Source organism: Amblyraja radiata, chromosome 19 (genome assembly GCF_010909765.2).
Source record: "Amblyraja radiata isolate CabotCenter1 chromosome 19, sAmbRad1.1.pri, whole genome shotgun sequence".
NCBI classification, from domain to species: domain Eukaryota; kingdom Metazoa; phylum Chordata; class Chondrichthyes; order Rajiformes; family Rajidae; genus Amblyraja; species Amblyraja radiata.
Genome location: NC_045974.1, coordinates 31,185,996 through 31,212,760, shown reverse-complemented (window position 1 = coordinate 31,212,760; position 26,765 = coordinate 31,185,996). Strand labels below are relative to the sequence as shown.

Below are 26,765 nucleotides of genomic sequence, written 5' to 3'. Positions count from 1 at the left end.
ACTTTATCATGATCTAACTGTAGTACGAAAATATATTTTAAGAAAAAGTCAGGAATATACAAGAATAATCCCAGAGCTTTGTCACTTTCAGTGCAATCATTGCAACAGTAAAGTTAAATTCATCTAAATGTATTACTAACCTTGCAATTTTTCATTTGGCTGTAAATTGCCTCTGCTTTACAAAGCACGTCATCTACATCCAATTTCAAGGACAGCTCATTGATGTGCTGAAGATAATAAAAATAAAATATCCTTTGTGCAATCTGGCAGGTTCAGTAGAGGCACATTTGTCAGTTACTGGACCCGAGTCCAGAAAAACACATTCAAACACCTTCATGGTAGCTGGGGAATTTAAATCCAGTTTAATACCCAATTGTTTGTTATTTTAACATTCCATAATGTTTCTTATGGCTCTCTGATGGTCTTCATTGAGGAAATATTCCATCCTCACCTGGAATGCCACTCACATGATTCCAACCCCCCTCCCTAAAGCGGTTGACTCTTAATTACTCTCTGAAATTACCAAACAAGCCACCAAATCCAAAGTCAACTTGGAAAAAGCAATGCATTTTGAACTTGCCAGTGACACCAGATACCAAATATATGACCAATGGATTAAGAAAGGTAAAATCAATACAATACCATTTAAATAAAGATCATGGCTGTAAACAACTTTAATATACTGATCAGAACCATATGAATAATGCATGGCTTTGCTCCTTAGAAACAAAGTAAATAGGTGCAGGAGTAGGCCATTTGGCCCTTCAAGCCAGCACCGCCATTCATTGTGATCATGGCTGATCATCCACAATCAGTACCCCGTTCCTGCCTTCTCACCATATCCCTTGATTCCGCTAGCCCCAAGAGCTCGATCTAACTCTCTTTTGAATGCATCCAGTGCATCGGCCTCCACTGCTTTCTGAGGCAGAGAATTCCACAAATTCACAACTCTCTGGGTGAAAAAGCTTTTCCTCATCTCAGTTTTAAATGGCCTACCCCTTATTCTTAAACTGTGGCCTTTGGTTCTAGACTCCCCTAAAAACGGGAACATGTTTCCTGCATCTAGCTTGTCCAATTCCTTAATAATTTGATACATTTCTATAAGATCTCCTCTCATCCTTCTAAATTCCAATGAAAACAAGCCCAGTCGTTCCATTCTTTCATCATATGACAGTCCCGCCATCCCGGAAATTAACCTCGTGAACTTACACTGCACTCCCTCAACAGCAAGAATGTCCCTCCTCAAATTAGGAGGCCAAAACTGCACACAATACTCCAGATGTGGTCTCACTGGGGCCCTGTACAACTGCAGAAGGACCTCTTTGCTCCTATGCTCAAATCCTCTCGTTATGAAGGCCAACATGCCATTAGCTTTCTTCACTGCCAGCTGCACCTGCATGCTTACTTTCACTGTCTGATGTACAAGGACACCCAGATCTCGTTGTACTTTCTCTCTTCCTGATCTGACACCATTCAGATAATAATCTGCCTTGTTCTTGCCACCAAAGTGGATAACCTCACATTTATCCACATTATACTGCATCTGCCATGCAATCGCACACTCACCCAACCTGTCCAAGTTACCCTGCATCCTCAGCACCCTCTTCACAGTTAACACTGCCACCCAGCTGTGTCACCTGCAAATTTGCTAATGTTACTTTTAATTCCCTCATCTAAATCATTTATATTGTAAATAGCTGCAGTCCCAGCACCAAGCCTTCCGGTACCCCACTAGTCATTGCCTGCCATTCTGATAGGGACCCGTTAATTCCTACTCTGTTTCCTGTCTGTCAAACAATTTTCTATCCATGTCAATACATTACCCCCAATACTATGTGCTGTAATTTTGTCCACTATCTCCGGCATGGGACCTTATCAAAGGCTTTCTGAAAGTCCAGATACACTACATCCACTGGCTCTCCCTTATCCATTTTACTTGTTACATCCTCAAAAAATTCCAGAAGATTAGTCAAGCAAGATTTCCCCTTCATAAATCCATGCTGACTTGGACCGATCCTGTTACTACTATCCAAATGCGCCGTTATTACATCTTTAATAATTGACTCCAGCATTTTCTCCACCACGGATGTCAGGCTAACTGGTCTATAATTCCTTGTTTTCTCTTTCCCTCCTTTCTTAAAAAGTGGGATAACATTAGCTATCCTCCAATCCACAAGAACTGATCCAGAATCTGTAGAACATTGGAAAATGATCACCAATGCGTCCACGGTTTCTAGAACCAGCTCCTTAAGCACCCTGGGATGCAGACCATGAGGCCCTGGGGATTTATCAGCCATCAGTCTACCCAACACCTTTTCCTGACTAATGTGAATTTCCTTCAGTTCCTCTGTCACCCTAGATCCTCTGTCCCCTAGTACTTCTGGGAGATTGTTTGTGTCTTTCTTAGTGAAGACAGAACCAAAGTACCTGTTCAACTCGTCTGCCATTTCCTTGTTCCCCATAATAAATTCACCTGATCCTGTCTTCAAGGGACCCACATTTGTCTTAACTAATCATTTCCTCTTCACATACCTAAAGAAGCTTTTACCAACCTCCTTTATATTCATTGCTAACTTACCTTCGCACTTAATCTTTTCTCCCCATATTGCCTTTTTAGTTACCTTCTGTTGATCTTTAAAGTACCCCAATTCTCTGGCTTCTCGCTCATCTTTGCTATGTTATACACTTCTCTTTTAGTTTCATACTGTCCTTGACTTTCCTTGTCAGCCACGGTCACCTCTTACTCCCCTTAGAATCTTTCTTCCTTAGTTTATAGTTCTCAAGCAAATCCATACCTTTAGAATTTCATTAAAGCCATAATGGTCTTCTATTATCTTCTGTTTTTCGGTATCTAGTATAGCACAGCATATCAGAAGATGAAAATTCTGACAAGGCAACCCAGTCCACATAACCTATAAAAATGCATAGAGAGTGTGGCTCAACATCTGATTAAAAACATAAGAAATAAAATTGACTCAATTCCCGAAAACTAAACTTAATTAAAAAATCTGCTGAAGTAAATAAGAAATGATGCATAGTCAGATCAAACAGTCCAACAGTAAAACATTGTATCGTTCACAGTTATCACAAAGCCCCTATTCCCTATTCAAGCTGGTTCTATTGCAGTTTACTTTTCAAGCTTTTGATGAAATTCTACAAAGTGTCCACAGATTAAGGATCAAATAGCTTTTGACGCCGGGTTGAAAACTACCAAAAGAGATGATGAAAGTGGAAAATATTTTGCTTAGAGATAGCAAAACGAATGTTCTTTAAGGATCTCACTTAAATATTTTAGGAACGTCAATTTTGGTAATATATCATGCATGTTTTATACTAGTAGCATGATTCGATTCAAACAAAATATATCTGCAGTAAAAAAGAAACCGATTTCCATTGATGGTACATAATTAATGCATAGATTTAAAAATAACACTAACCTAACTCTATGATGGGCAACGTCCAGTACAAAACATATGTTGGAACAAGTTAATTGAGTTTTATAATGTAGCTCTCAATATTCACTACTGCACTGCAAAAAGCAGTTGAAAAATCAACAGATTAAAGAATCTTTTGTTCCTTCAGATAAAAATGGACTTAAAACAAAAAGTGTCCTCAACTTTCCTTTGAAAATAAATTGTAGATCAAAGTGCATTCATACATACAATTCACAAGAAATTATTCTAACCTCCCAAAGTCTAAGAGTATCTTGAAAGCTGAATTCCCTTTTGAACCGAATCAGAAGCCACCTGAAGCAGAAGTAGAGATATCCAGATTCTTGAGATTCTAGGAAAACAACTTACTCGTAAGTATCCTCTTATCTGGTTGAACAGATTGATGTCAAAATTTATGTTGCACAGTGTTTTGTCTATATTTTTTTTATCAAATAACAAACTTAAATCACATTAAACTTATCAAAAAAGGCCTCATTTTTATGTATGGACTTTGATGTCCTCAAGATGCTCTAGAGGAAATGTGGCCAGTACTATTTTGCAAAGAAATTAGCAAATAATTTTGGAACAGAAACGTGTCACAAATAACAAGACAAGATGAATGGTGTTAATCTGTTTGGTTGAAATTATGCAAGGAATATCTCTCCTCTTCCTCAAATCATAGTCTTAGCTATCCATCTGAGAAAATAACTGGGGCATCAGTTTAACTTTTTTTTTTACAAATCAGGTGGTAGCAATAGATTCTATTCAAAAGGGGACTAGGTAAAATACAGGTAAACAATAGCAAGATATGGAGGAAGGGTTAAAAGTGTGCGATTATCCCGATTGCTCTTCATAGGAGCTAGCATGGTATCAATGGACCAAATGGCTTTGCTAACAGTGCTATTCTGTGATTCCTCTTTACATCCTCCAAAATAAGTGCAAATACAATTATCTTTAGGCTTATTAAAAAACAATGGTATAACTAAATAAAGAAGTTACATTCACAACATTAATATAATTTAAAAAAACAAGTGTTTTAATATACTCACATATATAAATATATGTGAGTATGTGTATATATACACAATTAACTTTTTTTTCTCTTGTTTATCATATTATTTACAGTGTACTATGTTTACATATTCTGTTGTGCTGCAGCAAGTAAGAATTTAATTGTTCTATTTGGGATATATGATAATAAAACACAGTTTATACCACAGTCTGAAGATAGACACAAAAAGCTGGAGCAACTCAGCAGGACAGGCAGCATCTCTAGAGGAATGGGTGACGTTTCGGGTCGAGACCCTTCTTCAGACTGAAAGTCATGGGGAAGGGAAACGAGATACAGAAGATGATGAGGAGGGATAAAGAACAATGAATGGCAGCTATGCAAAAAAGTTACGATGATAAAGGAACAGGCCATTGTTGGCTGTTTGTTGGGTGAAAATAAGAAATGGTGCGACTTGGATGGGCGAGGGATAGAGAGAGAGGGAATGCCGGGGGTTTTAAGAGGTTTGAGTTTAAGTGGTTTGAGTTTAGCTCCTTTCGATAAAAACATTAAAACATTATTATACTTACCAAGATAATTCCAGAACCCAAGATCCAGCAATTTAAGTAATGTACTCAGCTGTGATAGTTCTGTTTTCATGCCTTGCATTTGCTCCTCAAAGTTACAATGCTAGAGTAAAAGAAAAGGAAGCAAGTCCTTTGTTATAATTTAATAAATTACATTGATAGTTTTCACTGAATTATGAATGGCAAAATGTATCCCTTACAAATTAACCAATTCTTGTGGATAACCACATACACCAAATGTTTTTTTAAATTATGAATTAAAGAAATAAAAGATGATAAAAATTATACATTTAATTAAAAATGTCATTTAATTTACAAATTATATTAAAAATTCTGAAATTATTTTTTACTGTACATAAATAAAATGTTAATGCCAAATAGATAACACAACAAAATGCTCAGAAATACTTTCTCTGTGCAATGTCTGTATGCTGAGGGGAGGAATCTAGTCAAAAGCACATTTGGTTACTTAGCTGTTTTTAACAGAATACTAAAAGTATTCCAAGTCCTTCATGCTTCACATATCTATGCATAGAGGTACCTGGTATATATTGCACATTTTGATATGTTCCATTCATTTAGATGAAGCCTGCATGAGAACCAGTTTGGCTTAATCCTTTGCCATAGAGTAGGCCACGTACATCCTTCAATTGATAGGTCCTCTCAAGAAATGCTCTAACAACCTTCCATAATGTGATTTTTTTTTTCAGCTAAATACTTGTTGATTCCAGCAACACTTCCCCACTGTTATCTTTCTTTGTTGCACTATCTAACCGTGGCTCAAAAGCTTCCTCAGCAAGACATCATGGTCCTGAACACTCACCCTCACTAGCTGATGCCCAAGCGCACTACTTGCCACTGATCCAACCCTTAAAGTCCTGAGTTCTCCCGAGTACTGAAGCTCTGGCCCTCTTTATCTACCCCAGCTAACAATTACCTCCCCTTTCCAGCCTCTTATGTTCCTCCATTGGTATACCACTGAGAAAAGGCCTCTGTGCATGTGATGTACAGTATGCATGGTCAGGCATATAGGAAACAGTAACAGTAATATCTCTGGCCTCACTACTATAATTTTGGGGAAGCACCAAGGTAATAACCCTCCACTGTTCACTATTTTGAGGTAACTTTTGAAACACAGAACTATTTCTAAACCTGGCATCTGTACTACATGCCTGATGAGCTTGAGTATTGTACATGCATTTCTGAGTTGCTCGGTTTCTTTTACTTCTGAGTTAAATGATCCATTCATATTAATCTGGTGAGGAACATCCATGAAAAAAAGATGGATATTACACCTCTAAGTTACTTTCTTTAAAAAAAACATTCACTTCTCGCGACTTTGTAGTCTTACCATTTGTTCAATAAAGGCTACAAAGCACCAAAAGGCATCCACTTCATTTTCCATAACATACAAAATAGGGGAAAGCAAATCACTCATTCCTTGGACATAGCCTAAAAATTAAAAAAAAATGTATTTAGTATTATTAAAATGACCTTCCTTAATTAGCAAATCCAACAGCTACTGAACTATTTGAGAACTGTGACTTAAGTACGCATTTCATATCTATATAGCTTAATATTTCATTTAAATAAGCAGCCACTGTTTCTGAGTCTTGACTTTGCAATATTTTCATTTAAACACACTTTAAACATTATAAACACTGAATAATTTGTGGTAGATAAATGTAACTATATATCTTATTTTTAAAGCTAAAACTACTAACTTGATTTAAAAATATGTAAATAACAGTAAATAAAACCAAACATAGTTATCACGGAACATGAAAGTGCTTGGGTTACTTAGCGGGTCAGGCAGCATCTCTGCAAAACATGGATTGGCGACGTTTCAGAATGGGACCCATCTTCAGACTGATTGTAATAAGGGGGAGAAAGCTGGAAGAGATGTGGGGGCAGGACAAAGCCAGGTTATCAGTCTGAAGAAAGATCCCGACCCGAAATGTCTACCTATCCATGTTCTCCAGAGACGCTGCCTGACCTGCTAACTTACTTCGGCACTTTGAGTCTTTTCTATAAACCAATATCTGCAGTTCTTTGTTTCGACTTATCAGAGAACATAATACTTACCAAGATCAAAATCATACATGCAGTAGGTCATTAAGATGTCATGCAATAGAATCAATCCAGGATTTTCTTGTCCTTCATAAAACGGATTTGTTCTATCTGTTCTGTTGACATCTTTCTCTAAAATATTTATTTTCCAAAAAAAGAATTATTACTTTTTTAAAACTACTTTCTGACATTAAGATACAATGAAAATATTTTGTATTTCAAATAAAGCACTTCCATATGTTGGCAAGATTTAAACAATATCTTTGTATTATTTTCGACATTACTCTTATTATTCAGTGAATTACATTATCCATTTCCAAGATGAAATTATTTAATCAACAATGACAATATCACACTTTTAAAACCAAAGCACTGCAGTAAAAAAATCATTTTTATAGCATTAATTCTCCCAAGCATTGAAATGGGGAGTGTTTTCCAGTATTGAATATTCTTATGTAGTTTATTCAGTAAGGGTGGGAAATTTAGTTTAAATAAAGAGGTATATGTCTTAGTTACCCAGATTCCTAAGTATTTAAATTTATCTTTAACTATTTTAAAAGGGGATTGTTGTATTGTATGTAAATTAAATTTTGTTATTGGCATGATTTCGCTTTTATTCCAATTGATTCTATATCCCGAAAACTGACCAAATTGAGTTATTAGATTTAATAGGTTTGGAATACTAGTTTCTAATTTTGTAATATATATTAGTATATCATCTGCATATAAGGAGATTTTATTCCTTGTGTCTCTAGTATTGTATCCAAATATTCCTGGATGGTTTCTAACGCTTTCTGCTAGGGGTTCAATTGCAAGAGCAAATAATAGTGGGGATAGTGAACATCCTTGTCTACAGCCTCTAGAGAGATTAAATTTAGTTGATAACATTTTGTTTGTTAATATTCTAGCTGTTGGGTTAGAATATAACAATTTAACCCATGTACAGTACTTCTCTCCTAGTTGAAATTTTTCCATCACCGAAAATAAATATGGCCATTCTACCTGGTCAAATGCTTTTTCAGCATCTAACGAGATAATTGCTAGCTCTGCGTTGGGGATTCTATTGGAGTATATAATATTAAATAATCTTCTCAGATTAAAAAATGAATACCGTTTGGGGATAAACCCTGTTTGGTCAGGATGTATTAATTTACTGATCACTAAGCTCAATCTATTAGATAGAATCTTAGTTAATATTTTCTGATCAGTATTTAAGAGGGCTATAGCTCTGTATGAACCTGGGTCTTCAAGATCCTTGTCCGTTTTTGGTATAAGTATGATTGTTGATTCATTTAGAGTTTCTGGGAGTTTCTGTTGAGTATAAGCATATTTGTACATTGTCTGTAGGCGTGGGGAAAGCAAGTCATAAAAATTTTTATAAAATTCCGAATTTAGTCCATCGGGTCCTGCCGACTTTCCATTTTTTAAGGACTTTATTGATTCTTCAATGTCTTTTATCGTAATTTCAGCCCCTAGCAATTCTCTCTCTTTCTGATCTAGACCCGTAAACTTACAATTCTGTAAAAATGTTTCCATTCCCGTTGATTGTTCTGTTATTTTAGATGAATACAATTTTTGATAGTATTGTAGAAATCTATCATTAATATCTTTAGGCAATGTTAATGTTTCTCCCTTATCTGTTCTAATTTTGTATATTGTTTTTTCCCCGTCCAATTTGCGAAGTTGACGCGCTAATAGTTTTTGTGGTTTGTCACCAAATTCAAAATTTAATTGTTTTGTATGTTGATAAAGTTTTATAACTTGGTCTGAATAAATCTTGTTTAATTTATATTTCAATACTGCAATTTTATTGTGTTTTATCGTGGATGGTGCTGCTGCATTTTCTGTGTCTAATTGCTTTATTTCCATTTCCAGTTTCTTTTGTTTGGCCCTATTCTCTTTATTAAAAAATGATTGGGAAGAAATTAATGCTCCTCGTACAAATGCTTTAAATGTTTCCCAAAGAAGCGAGGCAGAGATTTCAGGGCTATCGTTAGCCTCAAAAAACATTTTAATCTGTTTTACTAGATATTCATTACATGACTTATCTTTTAAGATTTGGGGATTAAATCTCCATTGTGACTGTGTCTCTGCCATTCCGTTTACTTTGATCATAAATGTTAATGGGGCATGGTCTGAGATTATGATGTTGTGATATTGTGAGTTATAGGTGAATGGGATAAGTTTTGAATCTACCAAAAAATAGTCTATCCTTGAGTAAGTTTTATGTACTGGTGAGTAAAATGAATATTCTTGGCCCGATGGATTTTCAATTCTCCAGACGTCCTTAATATTAGTGGTATTAATGTATGAATTTAAAAATTCACTTGATCGAGATTTTAGTTTTCTTTGAGTTGATGATCTGTCCAAACAAGCATCCAATGTACAATTTAAATCTCCACCAATTATTAAGTTTTGTTGTGTACCTTCCGGGATATTGTTAAGAATTCTCTTAAAAAACAGAGGGCTATCAAAATTTGGTCCATACACATTGAGGAGAGTCACCTTTTTTAAGTATAACTCCCCTATTATTATAATATATCTGCCTTCAATGTCTTCTATCGTTGATATATGTTTAAAGGGTATACCTTTACGAATTAATATTGCCACACCTCTTGATTTATGTGAGAATGAAGAATGGTACGCTTTAGCAATCCATTTTGCTTTCAGTCTATGTTGTGCTTCCTTTTTAAGATGTGTCTCCTGGAGAAATATTATATCTGTTTTCAATGATTTTAAATGTGCTAACACTTTGCCTCTCTTGATAGGTTCATTAATTCCCTTAACATTCCAACTACAGAATTTAATTCCCTCACCCCCAATTTTTATATTCATGTCTTGCATCTTGTGATTAAGTGGTAGAGCAGATGATTCAGCACACTCAGCCCTACCTTATACTTGAACTTCAGGTAGAATGGGAGAATTAATGCTATAAAAATGATTTTTTTACCGCAACTACTGTATCTACTTCAATTAATTCCGATATATATCCCAAAAACTTTTTTCAAAAAAGTCGACTCCATTGTTACAAGTTTTGTCTGGGATTATAAGAATCATAGAATAAGTAAAAAACACTTATGTAAATCAAAGATAAATGGAGGTCTGGCTTTGCCAAATTTCTTATTTTATTTTTGGGCAGTCCATATTAAAAACATGAATTTTTGGCTGGAAGAAATGGACCAACAACCAGATTGGCTAATGATGGAAAAGGAAGACTGTCTACCTTTTGAAATTGGACCGATCATATTTGCCCCCACAAAACAGCACAAAAAAACCTATAAAGAAAACCCCATAATACATAGTGGAATACGAATTTGGAAACAAATAAAAAAAGATTTAAAATTGAATAATATACCACTCTGCCTTCCCATTGTAAATAATCCTTTGTTCAAATCATCCTTTATGGACAAAGGTTTCACACAATGGAAAAATCATGGAATCAAAAATATAGGACATCTTTATGGGAAAGGTACTTTTCTTTCATTTCAAGAGTTACAACTGAATTATGGACTGCACTCAAATAATTTTTTCAGATATCTACAAATTAGAGATTATGTTAAATCTAATACACAAGTTTACAAGAATAGGGAATCAGAAATTCTTGATGAGTGTCTGAACAAGCATCCTAATACTGAAAAACTAATAGCTTATATTTATAACACCCTACTAAATAACGAGGTACCACCGACCGAACTACATAGATACAAATGGGAAATTGAAATAGGTCATCCTATCACGAAAGATATGTGGGACGAAAGTTTACAACAAATACATCAATGTTCATTAAATGCCAGACATATTTTAATACAATTCAAGGTCTTACATAGACTACACTTCTCTAAAATAAAACTAAATAGAATTTTCCCACAAATCTCTCCTATTTGTGATAAATGTCTACATTTAGAGGCTAATTTAACACATACTTTTGCAAACTGTATAAAACTTAAACATTTCTGGACAGATATTTTTGAAATAACTTCAAAAGTTATTAATACAAAATTGGACCCAGACACAAAATTAATAATACTTGGAATATCAGAACAAAGCTTAACACTCACAACAAACCAAAGAAACTTCCTCAATTACAGTATAATAACCGGAAAAAAATTAATATTAAAATTTTGGAAAGGCCCTACAACCCCCACAATCAAAATGTGGACTACGGAAATGTCGGAGACCCTATACTTAGAAAGAATTAGACTTGTCTTAATGGACAAACAAGATCTTTTCCATAAAATTTGGGCTCCATTCATTAACTATCTGAAGGGATAGACTGGCACAGCACGAGGACCCAGCTGAAACTTGAACTCGGGAACAGATGAAAAACTATACTCTATACTTTATAACCTACGAACCTATCTCCATTGATGTATCACAGGTAACCCATTCCACCTTCCTTGTTTTTCTGTTGTGTTTTTTTTTTGTTTTTTTTTTTTTTTTTGGTTCCTCTTTTATTTGTAACTTTCTACCCTCTCTTTTTCTCGCTTTCTATAAAAAATAAAAATACTAGAAGCAGAAGTAATTGATAATGGAAAATTTTAATAATGTATGACTGATGTATATGAAAAGTTTTTTTTCTACTATAATATGTAATTACATTGTATAATATGTCTACTTCTAATAAATAAATAAAATAAAAAAAATAAAACCAAAGCACTGCAAAGGTTCTTATCAGAGATTTATGCACTGATATTTTAGCAAGGATCCAAATAAAACATCAAGGAACAAAACCAATTAAAGTGTTAAATAATTTCAGAAAGATACTTTCAGAAGCAAAATCATCACAGTTGAAAATGTTTGATTTACACGGATACAAATATATATAATTCAGAAATTGATAGCTATTGATTGAAAAAATGCTATTTCATTTAAACATACCAGTAAACAACATGAATAGTCACGTAGAAATGTTTCTTTGTAGAATAAATGTCAGGAATGGATAAATTAACAAAACCAATACCTTAAAAGTGTGTTTTACTCATAATGTTTGATTAAAAAATGTCACCTAGCTATGAAAATATGAAAAAAAGTGTCATAAAAGTGTCATGTGCTGTTGCTCTTAGAGGAAAGATTTGGAAGTGTACTGGGGAAATAATAGCCATTTCCAAAAGGTTTTCTGTGCCATTGATATTTCTGAGTCAGAGTTATACAGCTTATCTGGACTTCAATGCAATTACCCAGTTATGAAGATGAGTGTTTGTAATCAAAATATATAATTACATGAGAGGTAATTTCAGAAAAAAATTGCTCAACAAAATTATTGTCTTGTTATTCTTAGTGCTGATTATGCCAAGTGATTTGTTTTCCTTCTGTCTATCACTTCAGTAATTTTGTCCTCACTTGTCGTTCAGGCAGGAAATTAAACACAATGTGATGAGAACGATCATCAGCAAAATGAATGCTTATTTTGATGACATCAACAAGGTCAGTGAAGAATGAGATGAAGCTCAGGACCAAAGAAAGACAAGAATCTAACCACTGAAAGAAACGAATGGAAGATCACATCACTTGTAGATAAGCTATGGTAAGGAAAGATGCAAATCAACTGATTCAAGTGCATGGAGTTAGCTTCTGAAGTTTATAGCTTAGCAGAAGGAATTAAACCAGTGAATAGCACACCACGGCTGTTTTCATGAAAATAGACATCTATGATAATATAAAATCATATTGCCATAGTATCAACAGCTAAGTGGATAGTTATGTAGTTTGTTAATAAACTAGAAATCAATTTAGATTAAAATCAAGCACAAACTGAAATATAATATTTGAGGACTTTACTTGGCTCCTTCTCGGTTCCCGACATTTTGGCAGCAAAACAAAACTGCTCAGGGATCAGAAGAATAACATATTGCCATGGGAAAAGTAAACTTGCTGTCAAGGCACACAGTTGGAATACAGGATAGGAAGTGGTATTTTGAATTTTATATTTGTTGTGCCATGTTTAATGCAAGTGACTGTTAAGCAAATATTTAAATACTTTGTAATTCATATTACTAATTTGCATTAAAATTGTCACAGGTAAATATTTGCTTTTTCCAAATTTGCAAAGTTAATGAAAACAGATCAATCTACCTATAAGGCTCCTGTAGTCTTTTAATCGTGTATTTCTTTTCTCCTGTTCTTCGCTGACTGACTTCCACTGTAACTTCATCCTGAAGTATTCATCTCTACACACAACAAATAGCACAAGCAAAACTAAAATATGCCAATCGTTGCTTTTGTCACACCACAAAAACTTACCATTCATTTAAATTTGGAAAAAAAAATTATTTTAAATTTCATAGCTTTAATAAAAATATAATGCACAATCATCAGACACTTGAACTCTGCACAACACTTGAACTCAGCAACTATAAATTTCTGTGTATTGTCTTTGGTTGCATTACAGACTATGTTTTTTTGCACGTATTACAGTTATTAATTTATTGATTTATTAAAAATTATTATACATTATCTGCATGCATTGCATTTACGGGCCTGTTAAGCTGCTGCAAGTAAGAATTTCAATATTCCATTGTCAGCACATATGACAAAGAAACACTCTTGACTTGAATAATTGACTAAAGCAGACAATTTTACTACATTGGAAAAAACAGAAATAAATTTTCTTGCATCAATTGGAAACTCTTCTCTGTAGCATTCACCTTTTCAAACAAAAAGACTTACATTTTTCTTTTGGTTAGCAGCTTTCTATCTTCTTTTGTACTATCCCATGGAAAAAAGTTTAGAAGAAATTTCCATGCCACTTTTCTAACTGTGTGGCAAAGTCCCTTGGAGAGAAATGTATTTTTAAAAAAAGGAACAAATTCACATACAAATAAATAGATTAGTTGTTTTCATAAAGTAATATTGGTATCCTTTTCTGATGGAATCCTGTAGGAAATCATTTATTCCCGCTGTTTGCTCTTTAGAGAGGTACAATTAAGATTAAAGATAAAATTATTTGCATCCGTCATGCTTAGCCACACTTCCCTCAATTTTGCAGTCTACCTAAACTTAGAACTGTTATTTAAAATTTTCTATGAAGTTTGTCAAGATTTCTATTTATTATACTCTGCGAGTTATTTTTTAAAAACAGAGCCATAATATAAAAATCAAGTGGCTACAGATTAAAATGGAATCAGTTAACATTATTCATCAGAATCATCAGCATTGGTAGAGCTCTTTGTGTTTGACCAGAACAAAATTTATTGAAATCTGTTTTTTGTAAATCCTTCCCATGCAGAGCACCTAATTACTTAATACTCAAATGTGCAAGTTGGTCGCAGTAGATATATTTCACCATTTTTAAATGTAGATGAGTTATCAACATAAATGACCAAGAAATGTATATGATTTGGGTTTGAGAATGGTTAGGAAATGAAATATTGTTTCATAATCGAGCACTTTCCATTTCTGCTACACTGATTTATCTCATGTTATGTAGCAAAAATAAAACCGCAGACCAATTAGCTTCAAGGTGATAAATGTTTCAGTTACCCCTTTGAATATTATTTTTTTCAGGCTATCTGGATCTTGAATTTTTTCATCAGTATCCATGTTCTGAGACCACCTATCAGCAGTAACTGGTTCACCTCTTTGAATTTCGGGCCTTGTGCCAAGGTCAATCTGAAACAGGTGAAAATAAAATGGATAATTTTCACTTAATCCTTTTCAAGACTCTCTCAAAGCAACAAATAAGAAAAATAATATGCACATATACGTTTCCTGCAAGTACTCCTGATATAATTTAGGAGAACTTACTCGTGTGATGACTTCAAAACCTGGTTCTTCTTGATGATTAATTTCCAGGCCTGAAATAGAGTCGTTGAGATCCATTTCGGAAGCAGGTCTTTGTTTGGGCGTTACTTCATAACCACGAAAAGCATCAAGAATGTAATTTGTAACTTTGGAGAAGCCTCCGAACGTTGCTATATATGGATCTTTCTTAAATTTCTGTAATAGTTAACACCATAATAAAAATCAGTTTCATATTTCAAAGCATAAACATTTCTGATAAGGTACAATTAATATTTATTACGGGACAACCACAAAGGGGCACTGCTAAATCCTGGACAATCAAGATAAAGCATCAACAATGCTGAAAAATTAAACTATTAGAGTCTCGACCCGAAACGTTGCCTATTTCCTTCACCTCACATGCTACCTCACCCGCTGAGTTTCTCCAGCATTTTTGTCTACCTAGGATCAACACTGTAGTTTCTTTTTTTTTACTTGATTATGTATAGTTTATGCATACAATGCTAAGATTGTGAAGAGCCTCCACTGTTACTGATTGAATGATATGTGCAGGCAGGGCACCCTTGTATTTTGGAAAATAAGACTTATGTGGTGACCAGAGTGAGATCTTTAACATTGATGAAGAATGACATTAACAGGAAGTGTCCAATGGTAAGGGAATCCAAACTTAAGGACTATTAATGTATTAAAAATACCACATGGCATTTTCTCCCTGCATGGTTCCCATCAGGTATTTCAGTTGCACTCTTTAGAATTCTGCATCATGTTTCAACCCTGCTCTTTTTTAGATGGGGTTCTTGGTTCTTGGTCCTCCAAAATATTCCAAATGGAATTTAAACTGGAGGACTTAGGAAGTTGCTTACAGGGTAGGGGTCTGCCATCAACATTTTCCATATTTCAACCCAGAAATTGCCAGCTAGAGAAGAATGCACAACTCGAGGGAATGATATCAGGATACAGGATCAGCCATTTGGGATTGATACAAGGTCAGGATCTCGATGAATGTTCGGTTTTGTTAAGTATATTGAAGAATTAAATGTTTTGGTTTTGGACACCAAATAAATCAGAGAATGTGGGAATTAAGCAGGAAAATGGATGAGTGTGTAATGCCATGATCTTATTAAATGGAAGATCAACTAACTAAATCCTGTGCTTATATTTATGATATGTGAATGGTAATCATAGAAGATAAGATGCATACTTTGATTTTGAAAATGAACTAAATCATAAATATATTTGCCAGAATTTGAAAAGATTTGCAATGAGAAATATTTCTACATTTTTGATATCTACTATCATCACATTCTCATTCTCTCATGCACAGCTATTTTTATTTAAGCTGCAGATTTTTTATTTAAGTGGCTACAACCATTGAATTATATATATTTATTTAATGGGGAATCTCTTACGAAACTGCTCATAGACTTTGATATGGTCTATTACACAAAACATTCTATAAATGGAGTGATATCACATTTTCAACCAAACAGAATTTCAAATTATTCAATATTATCTATTTCTGTTTGACTTTATACAAGAAATACCCTGCATTAAAGTCATTCTCCTAATCTTTCTCAAATAAGTTGTGTTTTGTAATGAAATGTTAAAAGATAACATGCATGAATGCATGGTGCTTCATACTGAATTATTGAATTTACTTTAAAGGCTTATTTATGCATACAATTACGTATAGATATAGGAGCCCACAATTAATATCTGGCGGCACCTAACAATTTCCCCAACTGTCTTTGGAAGGATTGGTCCAGTGCACAGTCGGACACAAGAATATTTTGCTCCAGAATATTTTATCATACAAATGAACAATCAGGCAGTCTTTTACAGCTAAGAAATAGAACACAAATTATTCTTAAATGTATAGATCTTGAAAATGTCATGTACTCACATGCACTAAACCAACTGCATTTTCTTCAAATAGGTTTTCAAAAGACTGAGAAAGTGCTTTGGTATTGTATGCAACCAGGAGTACTCGGGCATCCTGTGGTGATCTAAGATTACAAAAATGTAGATCACAACGTAAAGTTTTGAGTTTAGTTGCAACTGCTGAGTTCATTTGATTTAATCACACATGTTGCTCTTTCAAACTGCACAAAAATAAATCTTTAACATTTATGTTTAATTTTCGGATTGAAATAGCATTCTCGGTACAACCACATTATAACTGATGAATAGACCAATACTTGGCATTCAATTATATTTCCACAATGCTAAGAATTGCTTTTGAATAACATCCTACAATGGTATTATTCTCCAGAGGGCTTTTCAAGCTGGCCCCTCAGTCCAGGGTCTAGTGGTGAGTTGTGGATGGCACAGGGTGTGCAGTTTAGGAGGCCCTATATGCAAATGACCAATTGAGCTAGAGAGAGGTGGGACATGGCCCAATTCAAAATTTGCAGTTGTTTTTCTCAGCTTATTTACCATAAGTCTCTGAATTTCGGAGGATTTTTATTTGTTTAAATTTTTTTTCATTTAGAGATACAGCGTGGAAACAGGCCCTATGGCCCACCAGGTCCAGGCCGACCAGTGCTCCCCGATACACTAACACTAACCTACACACACTAGGGACAATTTACAATTATAACAAGCCAAATACCCAAATGGCATGTGGGAGGATACCGGAGCTCCAGGAGAAAACCCATGCAGGTTGTGGAGAGAACATACAAACTCCATAGGTCAGTATTGAACCCCGGTCTCTGCTGCTGTAAGGCAGCAACTCTATCGCTATGCCACCGTGCTATCCCCATTTGGTTTTTAGGTTAACTAAAAATTTAAAGTATTCAACTTAAGCAAATGAATTTTATAAAAGTGAATCGCTGTTTCCTTTGCCTCTTAAAAACGTAGCACTCCAATTCTCTCTGAAATCAGTGTCATTTAAGTTTGTGCTTAAACTGAGATGATTCTGCAGCTATCAATAGATTTTGGATTTCCCTGTTTAACAGTGCATGTGCAGAAGCAGGCAATTGCTAACTCAAGCAACCAAAATTGTTTCAGTATCAATGGATGAATACCTACAAGTAGAGCTAGCAACTGTCAGCAAAAAAACTGGATGGAAAGCAAATGCTAACAGATGAAATGTTGTGTTTAAACTATTTGGAACTTTTAGACGTGTTTAATAAATCAGATTGGATGGGCAGTGAATATGAAAGTGGATTTTCTATTAATGCGGATTTTACAATTGCTCTGAAGACAACTGACCACAAAGATCCAGCTATTTTTATGGTGGATTTTAGCTTTCATGACACTGGTTACTGTCAGCTATTAGGAAATCTCAGTTATCCAGCAGCAACAAATTCAGCAAGCAAAAAATGTGCTGGAGGAACTCAGCCGATCAGACCGCATCTGTGAAAGGAATGGACAGATGGTTTTGGGTTGGGACTTTTACTCAGACTATTGAAGGAGGGAGGGGAGAATGCTGGAAAAGAAAGATGAAGGTAGATCTAAGCTTGCCCAGTGATAGGTGGGTACAGGTGTGGAAGAGGGGGGTGATTACAGATGGTGTAGTAAGTGTGAAAGACGAAAGATGAAAACGGTAAGGAAAGGGGGGACAGGGAAATGTAAATTTGAAGGGAGGAATGTAGGTGGAAGGGACAAGGGGAGGGAGAAGAGGAGTGATGCCTCTGACATGGAAGACGTGAAAGGAGGGGAAAGGAGCATGGTGACTAGGGTGTTATTACAGCAGATTTTTTGTAATTAATTTTTCTTCAGATTCCAAATTGATCTGTTTTTTTTGCCGTTTCTGTCTTTCAGTGTAGCATCATCATTTTGTGTGAAACAGAACATTTATCTCATCTCTGCTACATCCAATTCATGCACTTTGTTTATAGAAATTGAACGATAGGATCTTTAATAACTGAAGAACGTTGACAAATCTGGAATATCAAAATGAAATAACTTGAAATAAGAAATTTAATATAGTAAGAAGGAAATCGAAACTGCACAAATTTGAAGTGGAAAAACCTATACATTCCCAAAGCTAGACACAAAATGCTGTATGGAAGGAATGGGTGACATTTTGAGTTGAGACCCCTTTTCAGACTGAAGGGCTTGACCTGAAACGTCACCCATTCCTTCTCTCCAGAGATGCTGCCTGTCCCGCTGAGTTACTCCAGCATTTTGGGTCTATCTTCAGTGATATTCGGCAATTCGGCGTCTAACTGATGATATAAAGAATCAAACAGATTCAACATGAAACCAAAACAAAAAACATTGGCAATAAATATTGTTTAACTACTATACTTCTATGGATAGGAATTCACAATTTGCAAGTTTACTAACCACAGTAAATATATAATAAACTCAAGGTTGGAATTTGTGTTAAAAATGATTAGCAATTAGGGATTCAACATGTTGTTTCATACTCAAATTTGAAATACCTTCCCTCATTCCTTCTTTTTCTAAAGCAAAAGCATGAATCACTTGCAATTTCTTTGGGAAGGAGCGAGCCCAAAATAAACCATCCACCCCTTCAATTTGATGTAAACTGAGTGAGTTGTGAAGGTTGAAGCTACAGATTTGCTCTATGGCAGGGAGTGATAGAACCGACATGAGGAAAAATGTAATTGCCGTGTCACAGATTCACAGTAGGCACAGTGAAAAGCTTTGTTTTCCAACTATCCAATCAGATAATACTATACATAAAACCAATCAAGTCAAACTCAAGTACCGTCAAACTCAAGTACTCGAGCAAACTGGATGATACAGAGTGCAGAATATAGTTCCCAGCATTATAGAGCAACAGTTCCATTGACAATGTCCAATGTCCGTAATAGGGTTGAGGTGAATCGGACGGTACCCATGCTTATGGAAGGACTGCTCAGAATACTGATAAGAGAGAGGAAGAAGCTGTTCCTGACTGGTGGCGTGTGCTTTCAAGTTTCTGTACCTACTGCCAGATAGGAGCAGGGAGAAGGCAGGAATGCTCGGGGTTGGACGAGTCCTTGATTATATTGGCCTCTTGATTATATTGGCTGCTTGATTGTATTGGCTGTTATTGATAGAGGACACAGGCATCAATAAGACACACAAGTGATGTTTGCTAGCGTTAAGTGAACTTTGAACATAGAAAATGATGAAATATTTCCTCTGAAATATGAATAGCTACATATTTTTCTCGTTAGTTTATTCTCTACAACAAAGATATTCCTCTTGTCCATGGGTAATTCAATTAACCTACTAAAAATATTTCCATCTAAACTATCTGCTTTTTAAATTAAATTGCCAACTTTGGCTTGATTGCTGGATATTGGAAAATTAATGGCATCACTTCAAAGCAATTTAAATGCTGGAAAGTGGATATGGCGTAACCAAGAAAATTGTCCGAGGCAGCAGTCATATTGCATAAGCTGACTAAAACGAAGTTTCCAAAAGGAACTGATACCAGAATTCTATTATGAAAGGCCCTAGTTTAAAAAAAAATGCTGGAGGAATTCAATAGAGTAGGCAGTATCTGTGGAGGGAAAGGGACAGATGATATTTTGTGTTGGGACTGGAACGTGGTTGTGCTGATGCTAAGTTTCTCCAACAGTTTGTTTTCTGCTCAAGATTCAATATCTGCCATCTCATGCATCGCCCTGGTCTCAAATCTGCTTTCCACCATTGATAAAACTAAACAGAGGTATTAGCCGATGCACATAGTTCTGCTTGAATTTAAACAGTATAGGGGAAAAGAACTGCTTCCATGTAACCACCTCACACAAATGAGACACAATTGTTTCATACGAAACAGCTACTATTTTAACCACAGGTGGCAATTCAAATTGATACTTATGCAGCAATACTCTATTAAACGCCATAATACATAGGATTTTGTGATTTTAGAAACGCAAAGAACTGTAGTGCCGGAATGTTGAGCAAAACACCAAGAGCTGGGCTAACTCAACGGGTCAGGCAACATCTGTGGAGGGAATGGAGGGGCAGCATTTCAGGTCGGGAGCCTTTTTCAGACTGAAGAAGGATCCCGACCCAAAACATCCCCTATCCATTCTATCCACGGATACTGCCTGACCTACTGAATTATTCAAGCACATTGTGTTTTCTTATAGTATTTTTAGTTTGTAATCATAAAACTAAACATATTACTATTGAAAACACCTTTATTTTTGTTTAATCCTGCGAGGAAAAATAACTTATTGCAAATCGAAACTCTCTAGTCCCTAACCCCCTTTCCCATGTTGACATAATTGCCTTTATGATTTGATTTTCTATAAAACTTTTTTGGAACACAATTATTACATTGCAGCAGATCAACCCGTATTATGTAATACAGACAGCATCCTGATAATCCACACTCTACCTTTTGCAACTATGATGACTCAAGGCATCAGAGGTTTCCTCATTACCACCTACTATCCTCTGGAATCTATTTTCTTGGAGCAGAACTCAAAGTAAGAAAGGCAGAGCTTCAATGTGCATTACCAAAAATGCTGTGGCAGCGGCAATGACAGAGTCAGTTAAGGTTTGAAGGATATAATTTATTGTTTCTCATTATCCATCCATTTGCTGTTTTGCGTAATTGTATACATTATTATTTAAGTTATCATTTCTGTGTGTATACTGTGAGCTTCACATGAACAAGGAATTTCATCTCACCTTGATATACATGACAATAAACTAATCTGAAACCATCTTGATTCTGTCCTCATTCAACAACAGTAGATTACCCATATCAGTTTTGTCCTGAACCATCACAGAATCCAGTCTCCAGCCAAGTCTTCAGCTAGATATCAAAAAGCAGCCAAGAGCACTGGATGTAACATAAGCTAGTCAATCTTCCAGCATTCCGGGTGGGCGGCGCGACTCACGTCGCAGCGGCCTCTGCGGTCCGTCTGTCTTTTTTTATTTTTGTCTCGTTTAAATGTAGTTATAGTGGGTTTTTTTTAAACTGAGTATGTGTGTGGGGGGCAGGGGGTGGGGGAAACTTTTAAATCTTTTCCCTGTACGGAGAACCCAACCTTTTCTTTGTCGGGTCTCCGTTGTCGTTGGGGCCTAGCACCGTGGGCGGCCTCCAACCAGAACGACCTGGGGCTCCAGTCGCGGAGCCTGTGGACTTACCCACCATCGCGGAGCTGGCCGAGTTCGGAGCGGGAGGAGCTGTGGTGGCGCGCTGCTGCGACCCGACCCCGGAGATTCGGAGGCTCCAACCGCAGGTCTGGTGGACAGTGACACCAGGAGCCCGCGGGTCCCTGGTGGGAGACCGCTTTTCGGGGCTTCCGCAACGGCGACTTTTCCTGCCCGAGTTGCGGGGTTGAAAAGTACCTGGAGCGGGGCCTTACATCATCGCCCAGCGCGGCTTTAACGGCCGTGGGACTTGCTAGCGCCCGCCGGGGGCTCCAACACCAAGACCCGGAGCGCGGCCTTGCATCGCCCGGCGCGGCTTTAATGGCCGCGGGACACTTACCATCGCCCGCCGGGGACTTTGACTCTGACATCGGGAGGAGTGCAGGGGAGAGATAAGACTTTGCCTTCCATCACAGTGAGGAGGAGATTCACTGTGATGGATGTTTGTGTAAATTGTGTTGTGTCTTGGTTCTTTTTCTTGTGTGTATGACTGCAGAAACCAAATTTCGTTTGAACCTCAAGAGGTTCAAATGATAACAAATAAATTGTATTGTATTGTAATTGTATTGTATTGAAGCCCTGCATTCCAGAACTAGCTTTACCTCTGCCAAAATCATCCAGTTCAGTTGCAACACCAGTATGTGTATAATGTGAAAAATTGCACAGATAAATCCTGTTCATGAAAAAGCACAACCAATCCAATTCTACTAATTCCCCCTCAATCAGCTCAAGCACAGCAACGACAGAACTGTCGATGACACATCAGGAAGCCCTACTCACCCAGTTTGGGTTTACCACTCGACTCCAGACATCTTCACAGCCTTGATCCAAACATGGACCAAAGAGCTGAATTCCTGAAGTGAAATGGGAGTGACTGTCATTGATATCAAGGCCAAAGTGAGCCCTGGTAAAAATAATGTCAATGAGTATCATGGATGAAATGCTCCAGTGGTTGGAATTAAACCTCGCACAAAAGATGATGATTTTGACTATTGTTGGTCATTCGTCCTTAGAACATCACTTGCGAGAGTTCATCTAGCCAATGTCCTAAGCCATCCATCATCAGCTCATTCATCATTGACGTTCCTTCAGAAGGTCAAAAGTGACGATGTTTACTAATGGTCGTATGACTACAATGATTGCACTGCTCCTCAGCAAATGAAGCAGTCACTGTCCGTATGCAGCAGGATCTAGAGAACATTTAGGCACGGTTGCGAAAAGCGGCAAATAACAAAAAATGCCAGCCAATGGCTACCTCCAGCAAGTGGGGTTCTAACTACTTACCCTTGACATGCAGAAGCATTACCATTGTCAAGTTCTCAGCCATTAACAATCTAAAGAGGATGAGGTTGAGGGTGGTGCAGGGAAATCATCATGAACATCCAAAATGTTTGTGATAAAGACCCATCATTTATTTATTTGCCTCTGTACTCCACAAATTGAGATTTGTAATATATAAAAAAAACACATGTGGTTAAAGTGCACATTGTCCGATTTTAATAAAGGCCATTTTTACATTTTTGTTTCACCAGGTAAAAATTACAGCAGTGTTTTTACATGGTCCCCCCATTTCAGGGCACCATGATGTTTGGGACACAGCAATGTCATGTAAATGAAAGTAGTCATGTTTAGTATTTTGTTGCATATCCTTTGCATGCAATGACTGCTTGAAGTCTGTGATTCATGGACATCACCAGTTGCTGGGTGTCTTCTCTGATGATGCTCTTCCAAGCTTGTATTGCAGCCATCTTTAGCTTATGCTTGTTTTGGGGGAAGTCTCTTCAGCATATAAAAGGTATGCTCAATTGGGTTCAGGTCGGGTGATTGACTTGGCCACTCAAGAGTTGACCATTTTTAAGCTTTGAAAAACTCCTTTGTTCCTTTAGCAGTATGTTTGGCATCATTGGTACACAAAAATGCTGGAGAAACTCAGCGGGTGCAGCAGCATCTATGGAGCGAAGGAAATAGGCAACGTTTCGGGCCGAAACCCTTCTGGGATCATTGTCTTGCTGTAGAATGAACCGCCAGCCAATGAGTTTTGAGGCATTTGTTTGAATTTGAGCAGATAGGATGTGTCTATACACTTCAGGATTCATTATGCTACGACCATCAGCAGTTGTATCATCAATGACGATAAGTGAGCCAGTACCTTCAGCCACCATACATGCCCAGGCCATAACACCCCCATCGCTGTGTTTCACAGAAGAGGTGGTATGCTTTAGATCTTGGGCAGTTCCTTCTCTCCCGCATACTTTACTCTTGCCATCACTCTGATATAAGTTAATCTTCATCTCATATGTCCACAAGACCTTTTTCCAGAACTGTGGTTGCTCTTTCAAGTACTTCTTGGCAAACTGTAACCTGGCCATCCTATTTTTGTGGCTAACCAGTGGTTTGCATCTTGCAGTGTAGCCTCTGTATTTCTGTTCATGAAGTCTTCTGCGGACAGTGATCATTGACAAATCCACAAAGGACTCCTGAAGAGTGTTTCTGAACTGTCGGACGAGTGTTTGGGGATTTTTCTTTATTATAGAGAGATTTCTTCTGACATTAGCTGTGGAGGTCTTCCTTGGCCTGCCAGTCCCTTTGTGATTAGTAAGCTCACCAGTGCTCTTCTTAATTATGTTCCAAACAGTTGATTTAGATAAGCCTAAGGTTTGGCTGATGTCTCTAACAGTTTTATTCTTGTTTTTCAGACTCATAATGGCTTCTCTTAGACCTGCATTAAGGAGGCATTTAAACACAACTGACTAATTACAAACATCTGTGAAGCCATGTGTCCCAAACATTATGGTGCCCTGAAATGGGTGGGACTATGTATAAACACAGCTGTAATTTCTACATAGTGAAAAATATCCTTTAATAAAATTTGACAATGTGCACTTTAACCATATGTGATTTTTCCTATTACAAATCTCAAATTGTGGAGTACAGAGGCAAATAAATAAACGATGAGTCTTTGTCCCAAACATTATGTTGGGCACTGTAAATACTATGGCTCCAACAGCAAGTCTGAGAGTGTGTATCTGGCAGACATAACTTACTTCCTAATGCTACAACATTTTCTCACCATCTACAAGCCACACAAGGAGCATGATGAAATACTCACCGTTTTCTTGGATGAATTAGAGCTGCAACAACATTTAACAAACTCAACAACATTCAGAACAAAACAGCCGGCTTGATTGACAACCGCAACACTAAACATCCATTCTCTCCACCACCAAGGCACCATGTCCACACTGTACATGCACTGCAGTGATTTGCCAAGGTGACTACAAAGAGACTCCCTCTAAACCGACAATCCATACTCCAAGAAAGACAGGGCAGAAAGTGCATTGAAATATTATTCCCACCTGCAGGTTATGCAGGTTATACCATTTTAACATCTTCATCATTCGGTCTAAACACTGGAATTCACTACTGAACAGTGCACTGGAAGTGCCTTCACAAATACACCCATTCTACCATTCAGAAGGGAGTTTTTGCATTTGAACCTAGCAATGAAGGAAGAACAGTTCAAAGCTGGTCACCAACACGTTCTCTAGGACTCATGGTTACCTTTTGTCTTTATCTGTACTGTAATACAATATTCTAAGAAATCAAATATAGTATACTGCTAATGAAAGACTATGGCATACTGTATGATTAGTATGAAATAACTCTAGAAAAAACTTTAAATAGAGTTTTCAGACTTTAAAACTTTTTTTTCTTCAGGGCAGACCAAGAAATAATTCAGTCAGTAATATGGAAAATAAACAAAAATAGTAGAAACATTATATTAAATGCTATAACATATAGTAAACATGCATGCATCTAAAACTTGGTTATTTTTAGGTTTGCAACTTTTCATTACTTACTCACTAAGAAGAATATATCTCTTAAGACACTGGAGTAAATCTGTGCTGCCCCCATGATGAAAATGAAGAGCTGGTAGAAAGGTATTATCCCAAAGGCAAAATACCATATATGACCAGCCCATGTCTTCTGTATTTATTTTGATGGATTGCAGATCAGGCAGACTGAAGGAGAAGGCCCATTTACTTCTTTTACTCATGGTATACACTGAATCATCTGAAAACGGGAAACAGACCATATGAATCAAACATAAAAGGAAACAGCGGCAGATGTTGGAAATGTTAAATAAAAATGGAAAACAATGTAAATACTCTTATAGCATAAACGTGTGATGAAATGTTACCAACCTAAGCTTTCCCTCACCATAGATGTTACACAAGTGTCAAAACTTAAAATGGATCCGAGTCACACAGGGTTTTGTGCTTGAATCCAGAAAAAGCTATTTCTTTCCTGCTTGGAAAACAATATTCATTAAAATATGCCAACCAATGTTAATTCTATCTAGCTATTTGATTCCAAGTCCAATGTATATTTTATATAATTTGAACGTAGAACTATTCTGAGAAACTATTTTCAAAATGCTTTTTGTTGTCTTGTGTTATTCCCTGCCCGATGCCAATTAGAACATTCTAAAATATACTTTTATATAATTTACTAGACCAAGGGGGAACCGTTGGGTCCCATCACCTCAACGCACGGTTGTGGGGGGGGGGGGGGGGGGGGGCTGCGGTGTCTCATACACACTAACCACCCCCCACACACACAGGGGACGGAGGGGGGGGGGGGGGGGGGGGGGGAGGGGGGGTGAGAGGAGAGGGAGAGGAGTTGTGGGGAGTGGGAAGGAAGAGGGGACAGAGGGAGAGGGGGGGGACAGAGGGGGAGCGGGACAGAGGGGGAGGGGGGCAGAGGGGGAGGGGGACAGAGGGGGAGTGGGGCAGAGAGAGTAGAGGGTAGAGAGGAAGGGGGAGAGAGGAGGGGGAAGAGAGGAGGGGGAAAGAGAGGAGGACGAAGAGAGGA

At 36.9% G+C, this 26,765-nt stretch overlaps 1 protein-coding gene across 1 annotated transcript in view; it reads right to left on the bottom strand.

Annotated features, from left to right (window-relative positions):
* The window catches only part of tbc1d15 (TBC1 domain family member 15), a 54,840-nt gene that overhangs the window by 1,944 nt on the left and 26,131 nt on the right, over nt 1-26,765 (bottom strand). The window contains exons 5-16 of the mRNA XM_033038182.1: nt 25,751-25,964; nt 16,720-16,822; nt 14,820-15,011; nt 14,556-14,684; nt 13,743-13,846; nt 13,149-13,243; nt 7,092-7,208; nt 6,358-6,458; nt 5,010-5,109; nt 3,686-3,783; nt 2,796-2,912; nt 141-227 (exon numbers count right to left, since the gene is read on the bottom strand). Coding sequence (XP_032894073.1) covers nt 141-227; nt 2,796-2,912; nt 3,686-3,783; nt 5,010-5,109; nt 6,358-6,458; nt 7,092-7,208; nt 13,149-13,243; nt 13,743-13,846; nt 14,556-14,684; nt 14,820-15,011; nt 16,720-16,822; nt 25,751-25,964 — 1,457 coding nt within the window. The remainder of the gene's footprint in view (nt 1-140; nt 228-2,795; nt 2,913-3,685; nt 3,784-5,009; nt 5,110-6,357; nt 6,459-7,091; nt 7,209-13,148; nt 13,244-13,742; nt 13,847-14,555; nt 14,685-14,819; nt 15,012-16,719; nt 16,823-25,750; nt 25,965-26,765) is intronic.